The sequence below is a fragment of the Syngnathus floridae genome, chromosome 20 (genome assembly GCF_059516105.1).
Source record: "Syngnathus floridae isolate MCC-2025c chromosome 20, RoL_Sflo_1.0, whole genome shotgun sequence".
NCBI classification, from domain to species: domain Eukaryota; kingdom Metazoa; phylum Chordata; class Actinopteri; order Syngnathiformes; family Syngnathidae; genus Syngnathus; species Syngnathus floridae.
In genome coordinates, this window is record NC_142432.1 from 2,531,084 (window position 1) to 2,548,954 (window position 17,871).

Here is a 17,871-nt window from a genome sequence, read left to right on the forward strand (position 1 = left end):
TATACTATTTACAATGACAAAAACAAATCAGATTGCATTTTGAGTTTGCAAATTGCCGTTGGGTGCACCATAAATCGTTGGCAATATAAAGAGATTAGATTTTCTACGTCGTTTTTTCTGAGGAGCAAGTTATCATCCCAGGACAGGATTAAAATGTTGATTTAATTAGAACAACTTAATTGATGGCAATAAATACTTTAATGTGTCCTCTTCGTGACCTGCAGTGTTTTTCGCAAGAGGCCAAATTCATTCAGCCAGGTGGTTGACGTACTTATTCTTATTCATTTGCGTATTCATTCATAACGGAATAATTCGTATTCTACGTCATATAGCTGCCGCCCAAGTCTTACGTAAATTGCTTAAGACCGCATGTTTGATCATGTTGTCCGCCAATAGCACTCTTTGTACAGACTTTGTCGCAATCAATTGACAGAAAAGAATCACATTCAAGTACGCAAATGTTTTCATCTTGATTTTTTTTAAAATTCAATTTCGCGGCAATTCGAGTTGACGCATTAATTACGTGACGTCAAACAAAGTAGTCCTATGGTACATTTTAGTTGTAGTAATATTTGCATTAAGAGCTTTGGTGACATAAGATTCGACGCAATAAACAACCAGTGTTGAAAGACCGCTTGGCCTTGCGCTGTTTCTCAGCCGGAATTGATGTCTTTTTGAAGATCATGTGAAGGGGAAAGAGACGTGATGTGTTTTGGCACCGTCCAATTTCAGCATGGATGTGAGTATTCTAAATGAGGGTGAGAAAAAAAAAAGGATTCATTTATGCAGGCTAAACTACCCGAGGATTATCATTTTAACGTGACAACTCGTTAAATGGCCGTCTTGGTTTATTTGGACAATTAAATGACGTGCGGTTGAATAGCTTGCAGGTTGTCTTTTCGGCTTGTTGGTCTACAGTAGCGAATTTGTACTCCGATCGCCCCCCTTAATATTAATCATTTAAATATGATTAGAAAAACACAAAGGTACATTTTCTGAACTGCGTCTCCTCACTTTCATATATTTCAAATCCCACTCTTGTGAGTCGTGCGCAATTTGCGACAAATGATAAATTATGTTTAATGTAAAAAATATAGTACATCGTTTCAGTAATATTGATTAAATCGAATTGTGGGGATGATTGTCAATTTTTTTCACATTTCATCTAAGCACATGATTGCCAATTTTTTTTCATATTTCATCTAAGCACAGGGACCGTAACAAGTCACGCCACTATAAATGCGTTTTTTTTTTTTTTTTCATATTGTTATGTCAAAACATGTTACATGTTCATGTTGTGTTTTGGTATCTATTACCTTAAACTCATTTTGACCGGCTAACTGGAATTATACAAAAGTTTTTTTTTTTAACGTTATCAGAAAAAAACCATTGGTTGATACCTGGTTACAAAAACAAGAACATGTTCATATTAAAATGTTATTTATTGTTGATGATTAAAAAAAACCCAATTTATTATTAATTTTCTAATTAAAAAAATATTAATTTTCTAATTGCTTTTGCAGGAGGTGGTCAATATAAATATGCCTAATAGTTCTGCAGAAGGTGTTATGCTGCTTCTCTGACCTTTCATTAGTTTTGGCATATGTTGGGCATCACCTGTCAAAAGTGTATGTATTAATTTTGATTTTTATCAATGTTTCATGGTGGATGGACCCTGGCTGTCAAAATGAAAACCTCACAATGACTCGATGAATTATAATTGCAAACATCTTAACATCAAATCTCCCATCACTTTATTTCCAAGGTCCAACAAATTTATCTTAGGAAAAAATAGCATGAACAGAAATAGTGGTAACTTTTTGTTGGATTGCGCAACATTTGAGGAATATCAGCACACCTCCCAAGGTAATTTGGAGATCATTCATGAGCAAAGGGCTCCAACTTGCTCAAGTTTGAAGTATTCAGAATGTATATTTCAGGTTCTTTCATCTGTTATAAAAGTTTGCCCTGTGTATTTTTAGTTTGCATCCTTATTGTTTCATCCCATTGCCCATTTTGGCAAGTCGTGTTTCCAGTGCTGGAAATGAAATTGTGTTGAATGGTGACAATCCTGTTGAAAGACCCATGATCTATCTGCAAGTGTGACCTAGCTCCCTGACTAAGCAGCCCATTTCACTCCAGCAGAATGCTTTGATAGTGTTGATTTTATTTTACACCCAGCAAAGGACTCAAAGCGACCCAATTTCTCAAAGCAGCCACATGACATAACTGAGCTTGCTGTATATTTCACATTATTGGCATATTATTTTTGTACACAAGGCACAGGCAATCTAGTCGGCAACATTTTGTTGAAAGAAAAACCACAACTGTCACAAGACGTTTTGCCCGTATGCTTTGTGGCTTGTAAATATGCATTTTAGTCATCAGTTCTTTTTAGTAATTATTTTAATTTGTCTTCGTGTGCAATGTGTTCGAATAAAAGAACACTATCTACTTGAAACAAATAATCTAATGTTCTTGAGCTCTATATTCGGCACAGAGTGTCTTGACCCAGAACCACTTTAACCTATCAAGGCATTTTGAAGTAAAATTAGCCCTTGTAAGTTTTGTGAGGGGAGAAAAAAAAAAAAAAAAAGAGACCAGTAATTTGTCTTTAATTGCTTTGCTAATCACGGTCTTCTTTTTTTTCCCCCTTTTTCAGCCTCCTCAATCTCACACTTTAAACACCGAGGGGACACAGACGCTGACAGCCATGACGACAATCAACCCGCAGACGCTCGCTCCTGAATCCAATGCCTTTGGCTACTATCAAAACATGTGGAATCACCCAAACAACTATTTCCCTTCAATACAAGGTAATTTACTCTTATCAATTGTCAAGACTTGTAACATTCAACAGGGAGACCAAACTGCCAGAAAATACAAACAAGTTAGAGGCCCATTTGGGAGACTTTGTTTTTTGTCTGACAAAAACAAAGCAAAAATGTCAGCATGACTTCTAATTTGGATTTGCAAGCGCACATTTTCAGTTGGTATAACATCTAAAATGGCCCCAACCATTTTCTGTGCAGATTGGTTGATGGGGGAAAAAAAATCCCAACACCACAGGACAATTAATTGGGATTATTTCTTAGACATCCAATAATCTGACCATTTCTGACTTTTAAAACGTGACGGTGACATCCAAACGACATCAGTGTAATTCGTCCAACAAGCTAACACACATCAACATCTGGGGGTGCATTTGTTAAAAAAAAAAAAAAAAAAAAAAAAATGTAAGACCAACCAAAATGTAAACTAAAATATTATGTTTATAAATGACAGACTTTTCTTTCATTTTAAAGGAGGTCCTTTCTGTTATCAGAATGAGGGAGCACAGACGGTGGCAACAATGGCAATGCCAAGTACACAACCAACACAATCTCTACCCATTCCATACTGCACAGAGCGGCAGGATAACCTGCAGATGCAATTTGCTCAACCGCTTGCAGGTACAAATACTGAATTGCTTTAATTAATGGCACACAAGTAAATTATGGATTAGGTTTAATAATTACAAAGTTTACAAATTGTAAAGTCGTAGTTGATATGATTGTGGTGTGGAGGCAGGGATTGGTTAGCACGTCTGCCCTCCAGTCGAAATGTTCTGGGTTTGAATCTCAGTTCAGGCTTGACTGTGCCGAGTTCTGGCAATCCCAATGAGGACAAGCGGTTATGAAATCTGCTTTGAAAATCTAAAAAAAAAAATTAGCAAATAGAGCTGTGCTTTGAAGTGGTCAGTTATGGTTTCAAATTATGATATGTTTGAGTTAATCCTATAATTATGGAGTTAAGGGTTTAAATTAGTGTAGTTGAGTAAACATAGTACAGAACCCAAAAGATCAATTAGGTAAATAATCTATACTTCAAACACAACTGTAGCTTTTTAAATGAAGTAAATTTAAATAAATAAAAAACAAGATAAAAGTTTGGAAATACATGAAATGGTTGGCGCATAGACAAGACTTTCAAAAATATATATTTTGCACATGCAGCAACTTCCAAACGATGCTTTGTGGATATTTAGATATTTAAATTGAAGTACATTATCTTTGGAAGTGTATAGGATGTTGGCCTTCTATAGTTAAGAGCATAAATAAGGTGACAACTTTGGACTTGACTGGACTTGCGATAGATAACCTGTGAATGCCCAAGACAAAAATGACTTGAAAATCCCGACTTGCACGAACTTGCACGTTTGACTTGATCCCCGCGGCTCTGCTAATATATATAAAAAAGCAATACATACCTAAAGAAAAAGCAGCTTTTTTTTTCGGGTGCAGGTTATAATTTTTCCCTCTGCTGGTTTGGCAGGTGACATGACAGCCACACAGCTTCAGTACGCCAACTCCATCCTCCCACAGGGCGTGGCGCAGGGCAGCGGTCCTCGCAACCAATCAGAACGCAGCTTGATGAAAAACAGGTAGATGGAAAATCAAACTGGGAAAAAAAAAAAGCCAAGCTTATTTGATATCTTTTTGCAGGGAGGCCGCACGGGAATATAGGAGGCGGAGAAAGGCTTACGTTCAAGGCTTGGAGGAACGTGTGGCAAAGCTTGAAAATCAGAATAAGGCTCTGAAGGAGGAGCTAAAAACCTGGAAAGAAATGTGTCATCATAACGGCCCTTGATAAGGTTGTCAAAGTAGCTGCAAAGACTGTACATTTTCATTTAGTTATTCATTTATTAGGAAACAAAACAAAAACTGCTGCTATCAGAGGATGCCAAGGAAGGAAGCTGACCATCTTATTGACACATTGTGGAGCAACAAGGGCTTCATATCTTGCTGAAGAATAATTGACACAGGTCTGATGATGAAGCTGGGTTGAAAAGCTCACAAGCTCACATATTGTACCAGAATAGAAAATTGCACTGTGCTGGCTCACATTTGCACTAAACTGCTGTGAATAATCGTGTTTTTATATGCTTTCCATACCGTTGAACAAACTGTTGCTATACTAACACTGAAATTAGAGAATATCATTCATCCTGGTAACTTTTTGAAAGTCCCACTAGATTGCCAGGGTAGGCCAGTTAATTGAAACAAACCCGACCATAAATTTATCTTCAGTACCGGTTGACAAATTGTCTCATGTTTTTTTGACCATTAACAATTTTTCACAAGTCAGTTTCCCATCCCATCCTTGGCCTCTTCAATTTCTTCCTCTTAACTCGTCAAACTATTTTATTTGAGCCCAACCTAACTCATCCAGAACCAGCAGTGGTTCCGGACCTTAGTCAGCTATCCAACTCCAGGCATGTCTAAAGTGGCGCCGACGTCATCAGTGGCCGGATTTACAGATGCCGCCCTGACCATCTTAAGTGCCTGTTAAATATCGTCGTCAAAGCCACCGATTGAAACGGACATTTTGAGCCAAACCCTGAAGAGCGGCTCCCTGTATTATCTCACTTCGTGGATACTGGACTTCTTGAATCAGAGAGTCTTGATTAACAACAGTCTGACTTGTTTACTACCTCTACGGGCTCCTCACAGGGCTTTGTCCTCTCACCACTGTTCTTCATCCTGTTTAAGATTTAATTGTTCTTAGAGTGAATTTTATTGTTTTTCTGTAATTGACTGGGTGACCAGTCCAGGCTGTGCACCCTCTCCTGCCTGAAGTCGAGTAGAACAGGCTCCCATCTCACCAGCGGCACTACTGAGGATAAGCAGTATAGAAAATGTATCGACTGTATGGATTTGTTTATTTTTTTTTTTGTATTGGAACCGGTACAATAGAATGGAAGATGCTTTTTAAACTTGTGTCAATAACTGTGCTGCTCTCTGCTCCCTTAATTGCCCCACGGGGATAAATAAAGTTTTCTGAAACTGTAAGAGCCAAGAAATTCTTCAATTTTATGACTGAACTGCGATTGGAAATGCTTCTCTAACCAAACAGATGAAAAGGTTTTCCAAGAGCTGACCTTTATTTTGGTAACCATGGAGGATTATCAAATTTCCACTCACAAATATTCCTCTGGAAGACTTTGAACCTCATGGTGGTATGAGTAATGACTCTTCAAACCATCGGTGGAATCCCAACTTTCATTGATGGGCTCCAGTGACGATTCCAGATTTCCCTGGCTTGCTCTGGGAGCTTGTTTTCTTCGGGACAAATTTCTTGTTTGGGATGGACCTCTAAGAACTACCAACCCCAAAACCCCAAAGTCTTTCTCCTACATAGGCTCAAAATCTGCTACACAGCAGAAAGTCATTCCAAATAATCCATTCTTCTCATTTTTGGGTTCTTGTTGGTGTAATGGCCATCTGTCTTATACATATGTCCATGAACTCAAATGAATGCAAAATGTTTCTGAATTCACACAAAAAGAACTTTCCTCATGTTCCTCCATCAACTTTCATCCACGTATACTGACTCGGCTTCTGTTAACACCCTTTTCATGTCCACTAGTGTTACCTAGGATTTAAAAAAGACATTTTTGAAGTCAAATTTCAATATTGAATCATAGTGGGATGAGAAGTATGAAATAGTGCAAACGTTACCCGTGGAATTGGATACTTGGTGGGGAATGGTGCTGTTTCTCTTCCAAAATCAGACAAAGTCCCACATTTTGCATCACCATCTACCCAAAGGCCTTCATAAATGAGACCTTTGTCAGCATAGTAGAACTTCCCATGCCCGTTTTTCTTACCACCCTTCCAAGATCCTTCATACCAGTTCCCATTGTCTTAAAACAAACAATAAAGTTAGAGCTTGAAAATCATTCAACCGCCACGAATACAAAAGGAAAAACTTACCAAATTGAATCACACCGGCTCCATCTTCCTTATCCCATAGCCACTCCCCCTCGTAGAGATCCCCACATTTATAGGTGAGTCGCCCCCAACCACTCCGATTATCCTCGCTCCACTCTCCCTCATACGTTGCATGCACATCAAAAAAGGAGCCATGTCCCTGAAAGATTTTTAAAAAGGAACAATAATTCATTGAGAAGTTGGCTCAATATAATTCATAAATATACATACGTGTTTCATTCCATTTTTCCACTCTCCGCAGTACTGCATGGTGTACTTCTTGGTATCTGGCAGTAGTACGCTAAAAATACCGTAGCCATCGTGTTTGCCATATTTCCACTCGCCATTGTAAATGGCACCAGATGATTTCCACTCTTGGGTTCCCCAACCTTTATAAATTACGAGTTAACATTTTGTAATGGAACCATTACATCATATGATTTGTGGATAAAAATAATCCTGACTCACCATGTTTTTTATTGTCCAACCACTCTCCAGTGTAGTTATCTCCATTGACTGAAAAAATCGTTCCACGCAGTCCGGATTTCCTTGCTGCTTTGTCTATTACTGTTGAGCGAGGCAGGCTGAGTCGAGCTTTTTTAAGGAACGGCATCCTCGGGGGTCACCTGTTTAGGACAGTTAAAAATAGAATTGGATTATTTAATCAATCAATCCCATGCATTTACCCTATCATATAACTCCATACCTGTGGAGATGAATGAAAATTTAGCAACAACCAAAAGGGGCCTGATGTCTGGACAATGGAGTTAATGAACTTCATTCAAGGGAAGTGATGAGGCCACTGCGAGAAATGCAAATAAAATGAATATCTGATTGCAACATCTGAGGTTTGGGCTTGGAATGAAAATGGACAAAATATAATCACCTGTCGATATATATTGAGATGCTTGGTGTATTTGGGAACAGACATTTTAATCAGGACTGTTGTCGTGAAGGGATTCCTGATAGGAAATGGAGCAAACACCTCAAGAGTGAGGTTGGGGAACGTTAAGCGATGACATAACAAAGCCTTGACCTCTGATGGCGAATGATGTCAGGGTTTGATGAAGAAAATGACATCGGGTCGAGCTATTGAGAAAAGTTTTACGATGTTGTAGTGGTTAGCCGTCCTGGCTCACAATCAAAACACCCCTGATATGAAACTAAGTGGAAACTTGGAGTGCTAGTTTCAGAAAGATTGTCATCTGGAAAGATCTAAATTTTATCTTCCAGTACTTACCATTTGGGTCACTTGCATGTGTTCGAGCTTCTATCTTGACTCTGGACTTGCGGTGTGCACCCGTGAGGGGCGAGACTCGTTCTTCCTCGCAGATGATGCGTTGCCCTCCTACTGCGATCCAGCGTCGGAGCCGTTCGCAGTCCCTTGGTACCCGGAGAGTCTCAACCGTCTCCTCATCGAAGACCCTGGCTTCGACGTGGTTCCTGTGCACCCTCCTGTGGTCTTCTCGCCTTTCTCGCAGGAGTGGGCATGGGTTATTCCGCTAGCCGTGCTGCCTGATGTGGGGGTCGGTCCCTCCCGATTCAAGGATGTGCTCGCCTCCTACGCTCTGGGACTGGCGCCGGGTCCCAGCTCAGAGTGTTGTCTATGGGCTTCCCCTGGGAGTCTAAGTTTGAAGCAGGCGGTGGCTGCGTCCTTCATCTGTGGACCGCTGGCTGTACTGGACTGGCCTCCAAGAATCTAACACATTCCAATGGTTTGGTACAATATTTGGGAGCATACATGTACATGGTGAAGATCAACAGTCACGAGTTCATCCACTGTGAATCACATCAGGGATTTTGATGGGTTGCCATAGCCACAAAAACAAAACCGCGGCTTCTCACTATGGCATTGAATTCATCATCTGTTTCACAATTTACTGTATCGGGATCTCTATGAAGTCCCCTTTAGTTGTCAGAGTTGATATGCAAATTTTTTTTTTGTGGTTCAAAAATATATGTGATTACATAAAGGTTAATTTTGTTTTGGAAGGCATGAAATAAAAGATCATTTGTATCATTTATCTAGAATCATTCTGACAATAGAAATTAAATCTTAAAGCAAAAACCCTATTCTGGATATTCATGACAACACATTTCTCCTTTTATTGCTTTTAATTGAAATGAAAACAGATTGCATAAAATCCAAATTTTGCTCTAGAAATATATCTGGCATTCCAGTATCAAAGAGTACAGTAAACAAGAGCGACCCCAAGCAAATGAACAGTACTATTATTATTTTTTACACCATTGAGGTCAACACAACACTCACGTTTAACTCCTCCCCTGCGCAGAATATTTACAGAGGACTTCCTTCTTCACAAGTCCGACTGGTGGACATCAGCAGTGCTTGTGATTCAGTCTATCAAATTGGGAAAGAAGTCAGATCTTGGAAGCAGTGTGGGACAGACGTCATTTGCCCTGACCATTGTCACCTTCCCTCATCATCACCACACATTAAAATTCACAACCAAAGAAATGTACATGCATAGTTCTTCATTGCAACAGCAAGCAGCTCTCACCAACACAACATAATAAAGCAGTGGAGGACATTTTGTTACCAAACCAGTATGAAAAGCGGTCCGTGCATTCATTTGATATCTAGGATCCAGTAGGGCTGCTCAATTAATCAGGACCCAGACGACCTTTGACCCATCACATGAATGTTGTCGATACTGTACTTCCCAAGACTGTTGATAAATTTCCCAACCTCTTCCTTAATATCCGCGCAGTACAGTGAACCACCGCTACTGTCAAGTTTACAATTGCCTTTAGATGCTACAACATGATGACAAAGTGCTACTTTTTTTTTAGAAATGTTTCTCGGCACCCAGGTGCCATCAAAGCACTCAATGAAGCTCAAACCCACGTTAACATAGTTTCAAGACACCAAGAGGCCACAAGGGGGCGCCACACACAACAAATAAAGTAGGTGAACTTTCAGGTGAATAAAGACTATATATAAAGCAAAATTAAAACCCAAACGTGAATTTGTGAATGCCACACTGTAAATATGCGAAGGTTCACTGTACTCATTGAACTGAGAAAGATCTTATTGTGTTTTTGTAGTATCTGCAGGTGACAACGAATGTTAATAATACAAAGAAAAACCTCGGCTTGAAATGCACGTCACCTTCCATGTTGTAGTGCACATTAGCGGAAAAAAAATAGAGCATTTTGAAAATGCGGGGGGGAACGGTCAAAGCAGCAATTATCTTCAAATGCCCACAATCTTATTGAGTGGCAAAACAAGCATTCGATTCACACATCTCACATCAGCTTCCTTAAATGTGGTGTACATTCAAAAACTTACAGTGAGGTCAACACAATTATTTTCGCAACAATTACATTTTGATTACCGTCTATCTGAAAATATTCCATCAAACAAATAAAACCTTCCTAAGAACAGTAATGTCGACAAAGCATAAATAGCAAGGTTTAAAAGCAGGAGAACTTCTTTTTGTTTCATGTTGCTCAGGCTTATCTTCACTTTAAAAAGTCTGTAAAAGCGCCCTAAAAGTCAGAATATTCCTCATCATAATGATAATAATCAAGTAGTAATAAGTTAAATGTTTTCCAACCCTCAGTGCAAAAACATCCAAATTCATCTGAAAGGGGAGGAACATGTGCACCAGACGTCGAAATGATTTAATGTGAATAAGGTTTAGGCACAAATACTTTTTGTCGCTTTTGTCCGCTGAGCCCTTAGCGGTGGACGCTTTCTTCCTGTTATGTTGTTGCTTTTTTTTTTTGAGCACACGGAAGCGACAGGGTCACCGGCACTGTGGAAACAGCTCCACTTCAGTCAGCGCCGTCAAGTGCCTCGGCGACGTGTGACGCCGCGTACTTTAACCGGAAACCACCTGGAGGGAGAAAGCAAATACCAACTGCAATTCATGCTGGAAGGCATGTTTGTTGTTTAGCATTTGTATTGACAAATTTGCTCGGTTACCCATCTGTGGTTATTGGATGAAAAATTCAGACACTGTTTGTTCAACATTGAGCTGAAAGGACAAAATGGCGGTTAAACAAGATATATGCTGCTGGATTACCTTGCTGTGCCGAGTCTATGGAGGGCTGATTGCAGTCCTGGGCGTAGTGTCCGCTCACGCCGCAGTTTGAGCACGACACGCTCCCGTTCTTCTTATTGACTCCGCCGCCCCCGAGTGAAGCGGCTTGAAGCATCCCAAGAGGATTGGGATAAACCTGCCGGTAAATGCGCTGGAACGATGCGACCGGTGTCATCTGCTGCTGGAGGTTGTAGCTCGCGGCGGCGGCCGCCGCCGCCACCACTTGCGTGCTCAGCATGTGAGACGACACGTCTGCGTGGCTGTGAGGATGCGAGTGGATGGGGCCGTAGGCTGAAGGGTGGCCGGGGGGCGGGGCGTTTGGGTAGAACGGTGGCAGGGCGGCGGCCCCGTTGGCCTGGTGGGGTGGCTGGCCCTGGGTGAGGTAGCTGTTGATGCACAGGCTCGTGAGTTGGAAGAGAGGGGGCGGGACGCTGAAGACCTGTCGCACCGCTGCAGCCATTTGGTGGTTGGGGAAAAAGAGCGGCGCTTGGCAGCCGCTCACGCCGTTGCCGCTGCCTCGACTGCCGCAGTTGTTGTGGCAGCCGCAGGTCCCGCAGCCCATCAGATGCTGTTGCTGCTGTTGTTGCTGTTGCTGCGGCGGTGCGGGCGGCTGGGGGGGCACTTGTTGCTGCTGACTCTGTGGAAGCGCGATAGGATTGTCACAGCCACTTCCACAGGAAGCGCCGGCATTGCTGTAAGATATACAGTCACTGAGCGCCGTGCCGTGAGCAAGTGCTGGGCTGGGGGCGGGGCCCGGGGTATGCGTGGGCACGGCCGGCGGCACGCCTGCTTGCACGAGTCCACTCGCTGCTGGTGCACCTCCAGGTGGCAAAGTGAATGCGGATGGCAGAGGAGACCCTAGGGTTAAACCGGGATGCTTGGCGTGGGAAGCCTCTCCGTGAGGCAGTGACCGCGTCAGACCTGAACTTAGGGCGGCCGCGTCCTGGCAGGGCAGAGAGGATGGGTACATGGCGAGGCCCGAAGACGTGGCACCGATAGGTCGCACCGGGGCTTGCTGTGCGGACTGGGGGCCGACGGGAGTAGAAGTGCTCTCCGAGGAGCCATCGTGACCACCTTGGTTATGTGGCAAGGCGGTTTTGAACCTCTGGACTAGAGGTTGCACACCGGGTTGGAAACCCATTGATGGGATACCAAAGGTTGGCATGATGTCCCTTTTTTCCGGTTCCCCGGGGCCTGGCATAACCGGAACCCCTGGAGGCATGGGCATCATCAGCGGTCCAGAGGAAGGCTTTCCATCCGGGAGGACGCTTTGGCTGGGAAGCGGAGGCACAGTCAGTGGAGGGTCACAGGCGCCGTTTGGAAGCACGTCAGGATGCATGAAGGAAAGAGGGGGAAACTGTAAGTTGTTCTCTGGGCCTGTAAAGTCTATCTGGTTGTTTGGGGACAAAGGGTGGACAGACATCAGGTTTTCCACGACACTTGGATCACTTTGACGGGCAAAGAACATGTTGGGGACTGCTACTTGGAAGGAGTCATCAGAGTGACTGTCAGTATCTGTGAAACAAACACCAAAGGGAGAACAACAATGAATACATTGCCACTCATGCATCATCCACTCATTCTTTTCTTTTACAGACACCAGAAAGGCAATTTTGGTCATACAGTTTTGATCACATAGGTCATCTGGAAATTTGCCTTTTTCCCCTTTTTTTACCTTTATTGTTATCATCTTCACTATCCAGACTCTCTCCTCCTCTGTGTTGAGGGCTTGACGGAGAACTGTAGCTCTCTGATGACGTTTCACCAAATGTGTCCGGTCCAGAGCCAGCAACAGCTACCAAACCTGTATTGCACATATTGGCAACAGGGTATTGGCAAAAAAATAAATATGCTCCTTGTGGATATAGTACATAGACAAACTTGACCCACTCGAAATAAAGAGAAAGATGAATCATCTGGAACCCTTAATTTGATACATGCAAGACAAAAAAGAACAAAGAAAAAAAAAAGCTACGCTTCCAGGTACACCAACACCCACCTTTATTTTGAGGCAAATGAGTTGGTGCCAGATTACCATTAATCAAATAAGATCCTTTTTCTGTGCCTCTGTAGATAAAAAGAAGAGAAACCCCAAGGTGAGGCAAACAATGCAATAGAAATCCTTTAAAGTGTCAGCATGTTTTTAAATCGGGAGATGTAAAATAAACAGTCCTCCTTATGGTACTATTATTGATCTACCTGTCTCTGCTTTTAGCCTTGGCTCCTGGGTGGTTTCGTTTCTCTATTTCCTGAGGTGGACAAAAGGAGAAGGAAACTTTTGTCAAGTTCTGATCAGATTCTTGAAGAAACTTATTTCGACAACAATCCACATCATAACAATCATTCCCCACCTGTTCAGGTTCTGGCACGCTTCTCAGATTGAAGCCTCTTTTCCTCCTTTCTGATGAACCACTGAGCTCGGCGACATGAGGTCCTCTCCAACTGTCTCCCTGAGGCCCTTTTGCACTGGGCAGACTAAAGAGAAGTCTTAGCAGCATTTGTTTGAAACCATTTCACGCTTGACGTGAGACGTTCGGCTTACCTTTGACTTGCACTCTTGGCGCCGTGCTTTTTCTTATGACTGTAAGATTCTACGCCCACACAAAAAAAAGATTATATATGCGGATCCTTTTTTCCAGTTTAATTTGAAGACAACCTATCTCGGAATAATAATCATCAAAGTCAGAAAAGTTTCATTTGTCAGGTCTCATTAACCAACTTTTTATAGTCACTCAGTTCTTCTTTTGCAACCCTAACTTCTCAGTTTTATTGAAATGATGAGGTCTCACCTTCATCCTGACTTGAGGCGTCAGAGCAATCACCTTGTAAATTCTTCCCCAGCTGACAGTTGCCTAGAACAAAAACAACACAAACATTTTACTATAAGCTCTACAATGATTAACAGCAAAACATTGTTACGAGTTCCTTACAACGGCAACTTGATGGCTTGGTAGAATAACTGGAGTCGCAATTGAAGAAGCTGCACACCCTCTTGGTCTGTCTGAAAATTGGAGGTGCGGCAAGGAACTTTTCCCTGGAGATAGGAGTAAAAGGAAAATTGGAGGCCTTTGTGTCTTTTTAAGTGAGGCTAATAAATCATGTCAGTTCAATAACAACGTGGTAAAACTGCATTAACTCTCAGTCATTGAGACAGCGGTTCTCTGTGTTTCACTTTTAATTAAATGAAACTCGTCTTGTTGTGTTTGTGTGCCGGCATGTACAGATAAGCATGGTTGGCCATATAGCAATAAAAAGTACCTGAGGCTTTTCTCGCACTCTCTGCTCTCATAGTGGTGCCCCTGGCTCAAAAGTCTCAGGAGGCTCTTCTCAAATGAGTCAGTGCACTGATCTTTAGGAAGCTGCAAAGAGAAGGTTTAGAAATTGGACTCCAAAAGAAAAGTGAAAGTGATTAATTTGATTAGAATGTTTGCTGCTGCTTAATCTAATCGACACCTCTATAATCATAACAAAAGACTCTACTCTTCTAATGTCATGACTAATGTTCCACTGGCGCTATTTAAGTTTTTGGCCCAGTGACACCATTTGAATCATCACAACCCATTCAAATGAGCTTACCTTAAAAAGGAAATTTTCCAATTCCAGATGAGTTTTGGTCACGTTACTAGAGGAGGAGTCTGACCACTTCACCTGAAACCAAGTCGAGGTGTCATGAGTAAAAAAAAAGGTCATGACGTTCTATCAGATTAGGTGGGTCTCCCAGAAATAAAACAAAACAATTTCAGCTATGCTATTCAATGATTTGGCTCGGTAGAAACAGAAAATGACTCAACATTGAGCTTTGGATAATCCATCTGCTCTGTTGCCATATATTTAAATACAAGTACTAGACATTCCCATTTAAGATTGGTAAAATATATCTGAATTTAAATTACAATCAAACATTTGCTAAAGTTTCTCACCTCAAAGTTGTATTCCTTGTCTATTCTGGTCAGAGAGATACACTTGAGAACAATTGCCTCTATATGGACCGCTGGGGGGAAAAAAAAGGGAAAATATTGCAATACTTAAAAGATAAAAAAATACAAATATTTGATGGCATGAAGTTGTGTTCATACTCACCTTCTTTTTGTATCGCTCCGCGTCTGGAGCGTCGGCTCTGACAAGGAGGATGGGAGTCTGCACATTCTCCCAAAGACGAAGAAGGCAGATAATCAACCTTATGTCCTGGCAATTCCTGGCATTAAAAAGACAACGGTCAAACTCATGAGCCACTTTATTGCTCATAATTTAAAATTCAACAGCACAGCTAGACCAAAAAGTTGACAAAGAGGTCAACTAAACCTTTCGCTACCTACTAGAAGAGCATTTAATTTGCCTGTCACGATATATCACTGGCATAGAAAGCTAAAGACACCACCAAAGATAAAATGCTAATGAATTTAAGTATTGATTGAGTATTTTCACCGGTAGAAGTAGAAAGGTTCATGCAAACACGTGCAGTGACAGTAAGTGGCCGCATGGCATGTGTGGAACTGGCAGCAAAAGAAACTTTTATATCTGACAGTTTCATTTCCCCTCAAGAGAAACTGTACTTTGACATCTGTGAGAAATTACTGTATGACAACAGCATGCGTTTACTATATTGAGTTGTATTATAAAATAGTAGTACATTATACCAAGAGGTTACATAAATTGGACAATTATATTGTTATTTGAAGTTAGCGGTCTGAAGACTGCATATGATCACATCCAAGTGTCCTTGAGCAAGAACCCTCCATTGCTCCAGATGCGGCACCATCAGTAGCTGAATGAGAACTTGCAAAACTTCGAGATTATAGAAACTGAAAGGCCATTCATTAACTGGATTTACCGAGACTTGACCCCCACCTCTCTCGTGTTGTACAACTGTTATGACAGCGTGAGTTGCAAAACTTAAGCCTGCTAGCAGCAAGTTAGCATTAAGCTTCGCTGCAGCTAAAGCACCAGCTGTCACTCGAGAGACGAGAAAAACAACTAACAAAATGAAATTAAATTTATTTGGTATTGCTTAGCAAGTAGTGAAGTGCACATTTAAAGTAAAAAAACAAACTTTCTGAAAATAAAACACGGTGAAATAATACTAGTAAACAAGAGCTAGCTTAGCATCACATCGAGCTCGTCACTTACCGTTGTTTGTGCATTTCGACGAATCTGTCGTCTTTCCTCTTCAATCGCCAGCTCAATTTTATCTAGCTGCGCCCGAAGCGTCTCTCGCTGGTGAAAATGAAAAGCTGGATGTAAAGAGGCCATACTGAAAAGTAGCGCTAACTGGTCCAAAGGTCCAGGGGAGATCTCGGTGTTTGACACGGCGCATGTTTGTTTGCAAGCATTCCCATCCGGATGCAACGAGTGGTGTTGAGGGTCCCTGAATGAAGGAAGGGAGTAGTCATATTTTTTGTAGAATAAGGACGGATCTACATGGCTCAGTATGCGAAAGAGTATCCCAGCGCATTCCCTGCTGTCAGATCCGAGAAGCGAAAGACACACGAGTAGCTTAGACCTCACCACGGGGTCGATTAAGTCTGTTAAAATCCCCAGCTCGTTTGGATTATTTGCACGAAACTCAAAGTCTCGTAAAACATGATAATCTTTCCTAGCCAGGTCTTCCAAGTACGATCCTAAAAAACGAAGCTCCAGGGGTTGACACATGTGCATCAGCCCGCACATGAACTCGATTCGCTTGGCAGGGTTTAGATGAAGGCCGAACCATTCAAAAATAGTCTCCTTGTCCAACTGGGGTGGAAAAACATGATCGTTGGGCGAATGCTCCAGCCTGTTGGACATCGATGTGGGAGAGACCACACTGGGGATATGCTGCCGTTCCTTCGGCTCCACTAATGCATCTTCCTCGGTCGTTTCGTCGCCACCTTCCTTGCCTGTTTTCATCCGTAGTTTCATCTTCGGCATTATCGGTGCTGCGAGAACGAGCCCAACGTTAGAATGGCGGGGGTTTACAACTACATTATTGACGCGTTTCGGCATTAAAACACCCAGAGTAAGTCGCTTGGAGTGTTGCTGCTGTTAGCTCGCCATTAAACAGGGCGGCTCCATAGTGGGCTACTATTTCCTTCTTCTACTACATTATTTCCGGTAGAGTAACCAATAACAATCAGCACAGTGCTGCCATCTTGTGGTATGGTTTTAGTAGTTCAACTGAATTCAGCAAGTGATGGAAAACCATTTCAGCGTCTTCAGGCAGAGGAGGAGCCATCAGGAAACTAATTCAGGATGATGTTTTACACAATTGCAAATAAGGTTTCTTGCAGAAAACATATAAATAAGCTATTTTTTTTCCAAGGCAGAATTTTAAAATTCAAAGGCTCTTAAGTTTTAACTCCTGGTTGGTTACTTCTGCAGTCCAGATGCATCTCGCCCTCAATGTTCTCAGTATTCCAGTAGAGGGCACTAGTGGCTCAACATTCTTAATTAATCTTTTGTACCAATAAACCAAATGTCATCGTCCCTGCATGTATCAAGAACTCTTAACAGTTTTTTAAATTATATACTGCTTCATTCCTACACCAGATTAATGTGTTCAGACGGTGACATGTAATTTAGCAACAGCACTTCTACAATTTGTTTTCCCCTCTAATGAATGCCCCTAAAATTGTACAATTCAGAATATTAAAAATTATTTTTCTATGTGCAGCAAAAACCAACTTTACATTGCTTGCAGTTAATGATGGTAATAGTTTTTGCTTGATCACCCTGATTTAGTAACTTACAAGAATAAACAATCTAGAAAATGTTCTCTGCTTTCTTTGCAATGTGCAACAGATGTCATTGAACATTTATTGTTGAGTCTGTAATTTATTGAAACTGTGGTTTACTGGTTAAAACCTTTACATATGGTCCCTTTTGGTGCTAAAATAGGCTCTCTGTTGGATGAGTGTGTTTAGTTAAGAATTTGTGTTGACATTCTAATTTCTGTATCCTTTGTTATATTTTTTATTCAAAAGGTAATGAATTAATGAGACTATTTTTTTTAAAATCATCTGATCCAAAATTAACACCAAAAGATGTGTAAAACACAAACCCAAAAGCATATG

The 17,871-nt window shown here is 41.5% G+C and overlaps 3 protein-coding genes across 3 annotated transcripts; 1 reads left to right on the plus strand and 2 right to left on the minus strand.

Annotated features, from left to right (window-relative positions):
- Positions 1-480: 480 nt before the first annotated feature.
- Positions 481-5,831, plus strand: LOC148380731 (cyclic AMP-dependent transcription factor ATF-1-like). The gene is made up of 5 exons (XM_088363536.1): positions 481-739; positions 2,663-2,816; positions 3,306-3,452; positions 4,315-4,423; positions 4,485-5,831. Exons 1-5 carry the CDS (start codon positions 734-736, stop codon positions 4,627-4,629), a joined length of 561 nt encoding a protein of 186 aa, XP_088219662.1. The 5' UTR covers positions 481-733; the 3' UTR covers positions 4,630-5,831.
- Positions 5,832-5,904: 73 nt separating this feature from the next.
- On the minus strand, positions 5,905-7,761 carry LOC148380732 (MORN repeat-containing protein 3-like). The gene is made up of 7 exons (XM_088363535.1): positions 7,639-7,761; positions 7,459-7,554; positions 7,221-7,378; positions 6,984-7,141; positions 6,756-6,912; positions 6,501-6,685; positions 5,905-6,414 (listed from the first exon to the last, which is right to left on the minus strand). The coding sequence occupies exons 3-7, from the start codon at positions 7,363-7,365 to the stop codon at positions 6,349-6,351; spliced, it is 711 nt and encodes a 236-aa protein (XP_088219661.1). The 5' UTR covers positions 7,366-7,378; positions 7,459-7,554; positions 7,639-7,761; the 3' UTR covers positions 5,905-6,348.
- Positions 7,762-8,848: 1,087 nt separating this feature from the next.
- Positions 8,849-16,901, minus strand: zcchc2 (zinc finger, CCHC domain containing 2). Its single transcript, XM_088363534.1, has 14 exons — positions 15,950-16,901; positions 14,903-15,017; positions 14,743-14,813; positions 14,399-14,470; positions 14,081-14,181; positions 13,753-13,856; positions 13,612-13,674; positions 13,365-13,413; positions 13,174-13,297; positions 13,022-13,071; positions 12,822-12,889; positions 12,498-12,626; positions 10,805-12,337; positions 8,849-10,615 (listed from the first exon to the last, which is right to left on the minus strand). Exons 1-14 carry the CDS (start codon positions 16,802-16,804, stop codon positions 10,554-10,556), a joined length of 3,396 nt encoding a protein of 1,131 aa, XP_088219660.1. The 5' UTR covers positions 16,805-16,901; the 3' UTR covers positions 8,849-10,553.
- Positions 16,902-17,871: the final 970 nt, after the last annotated feature.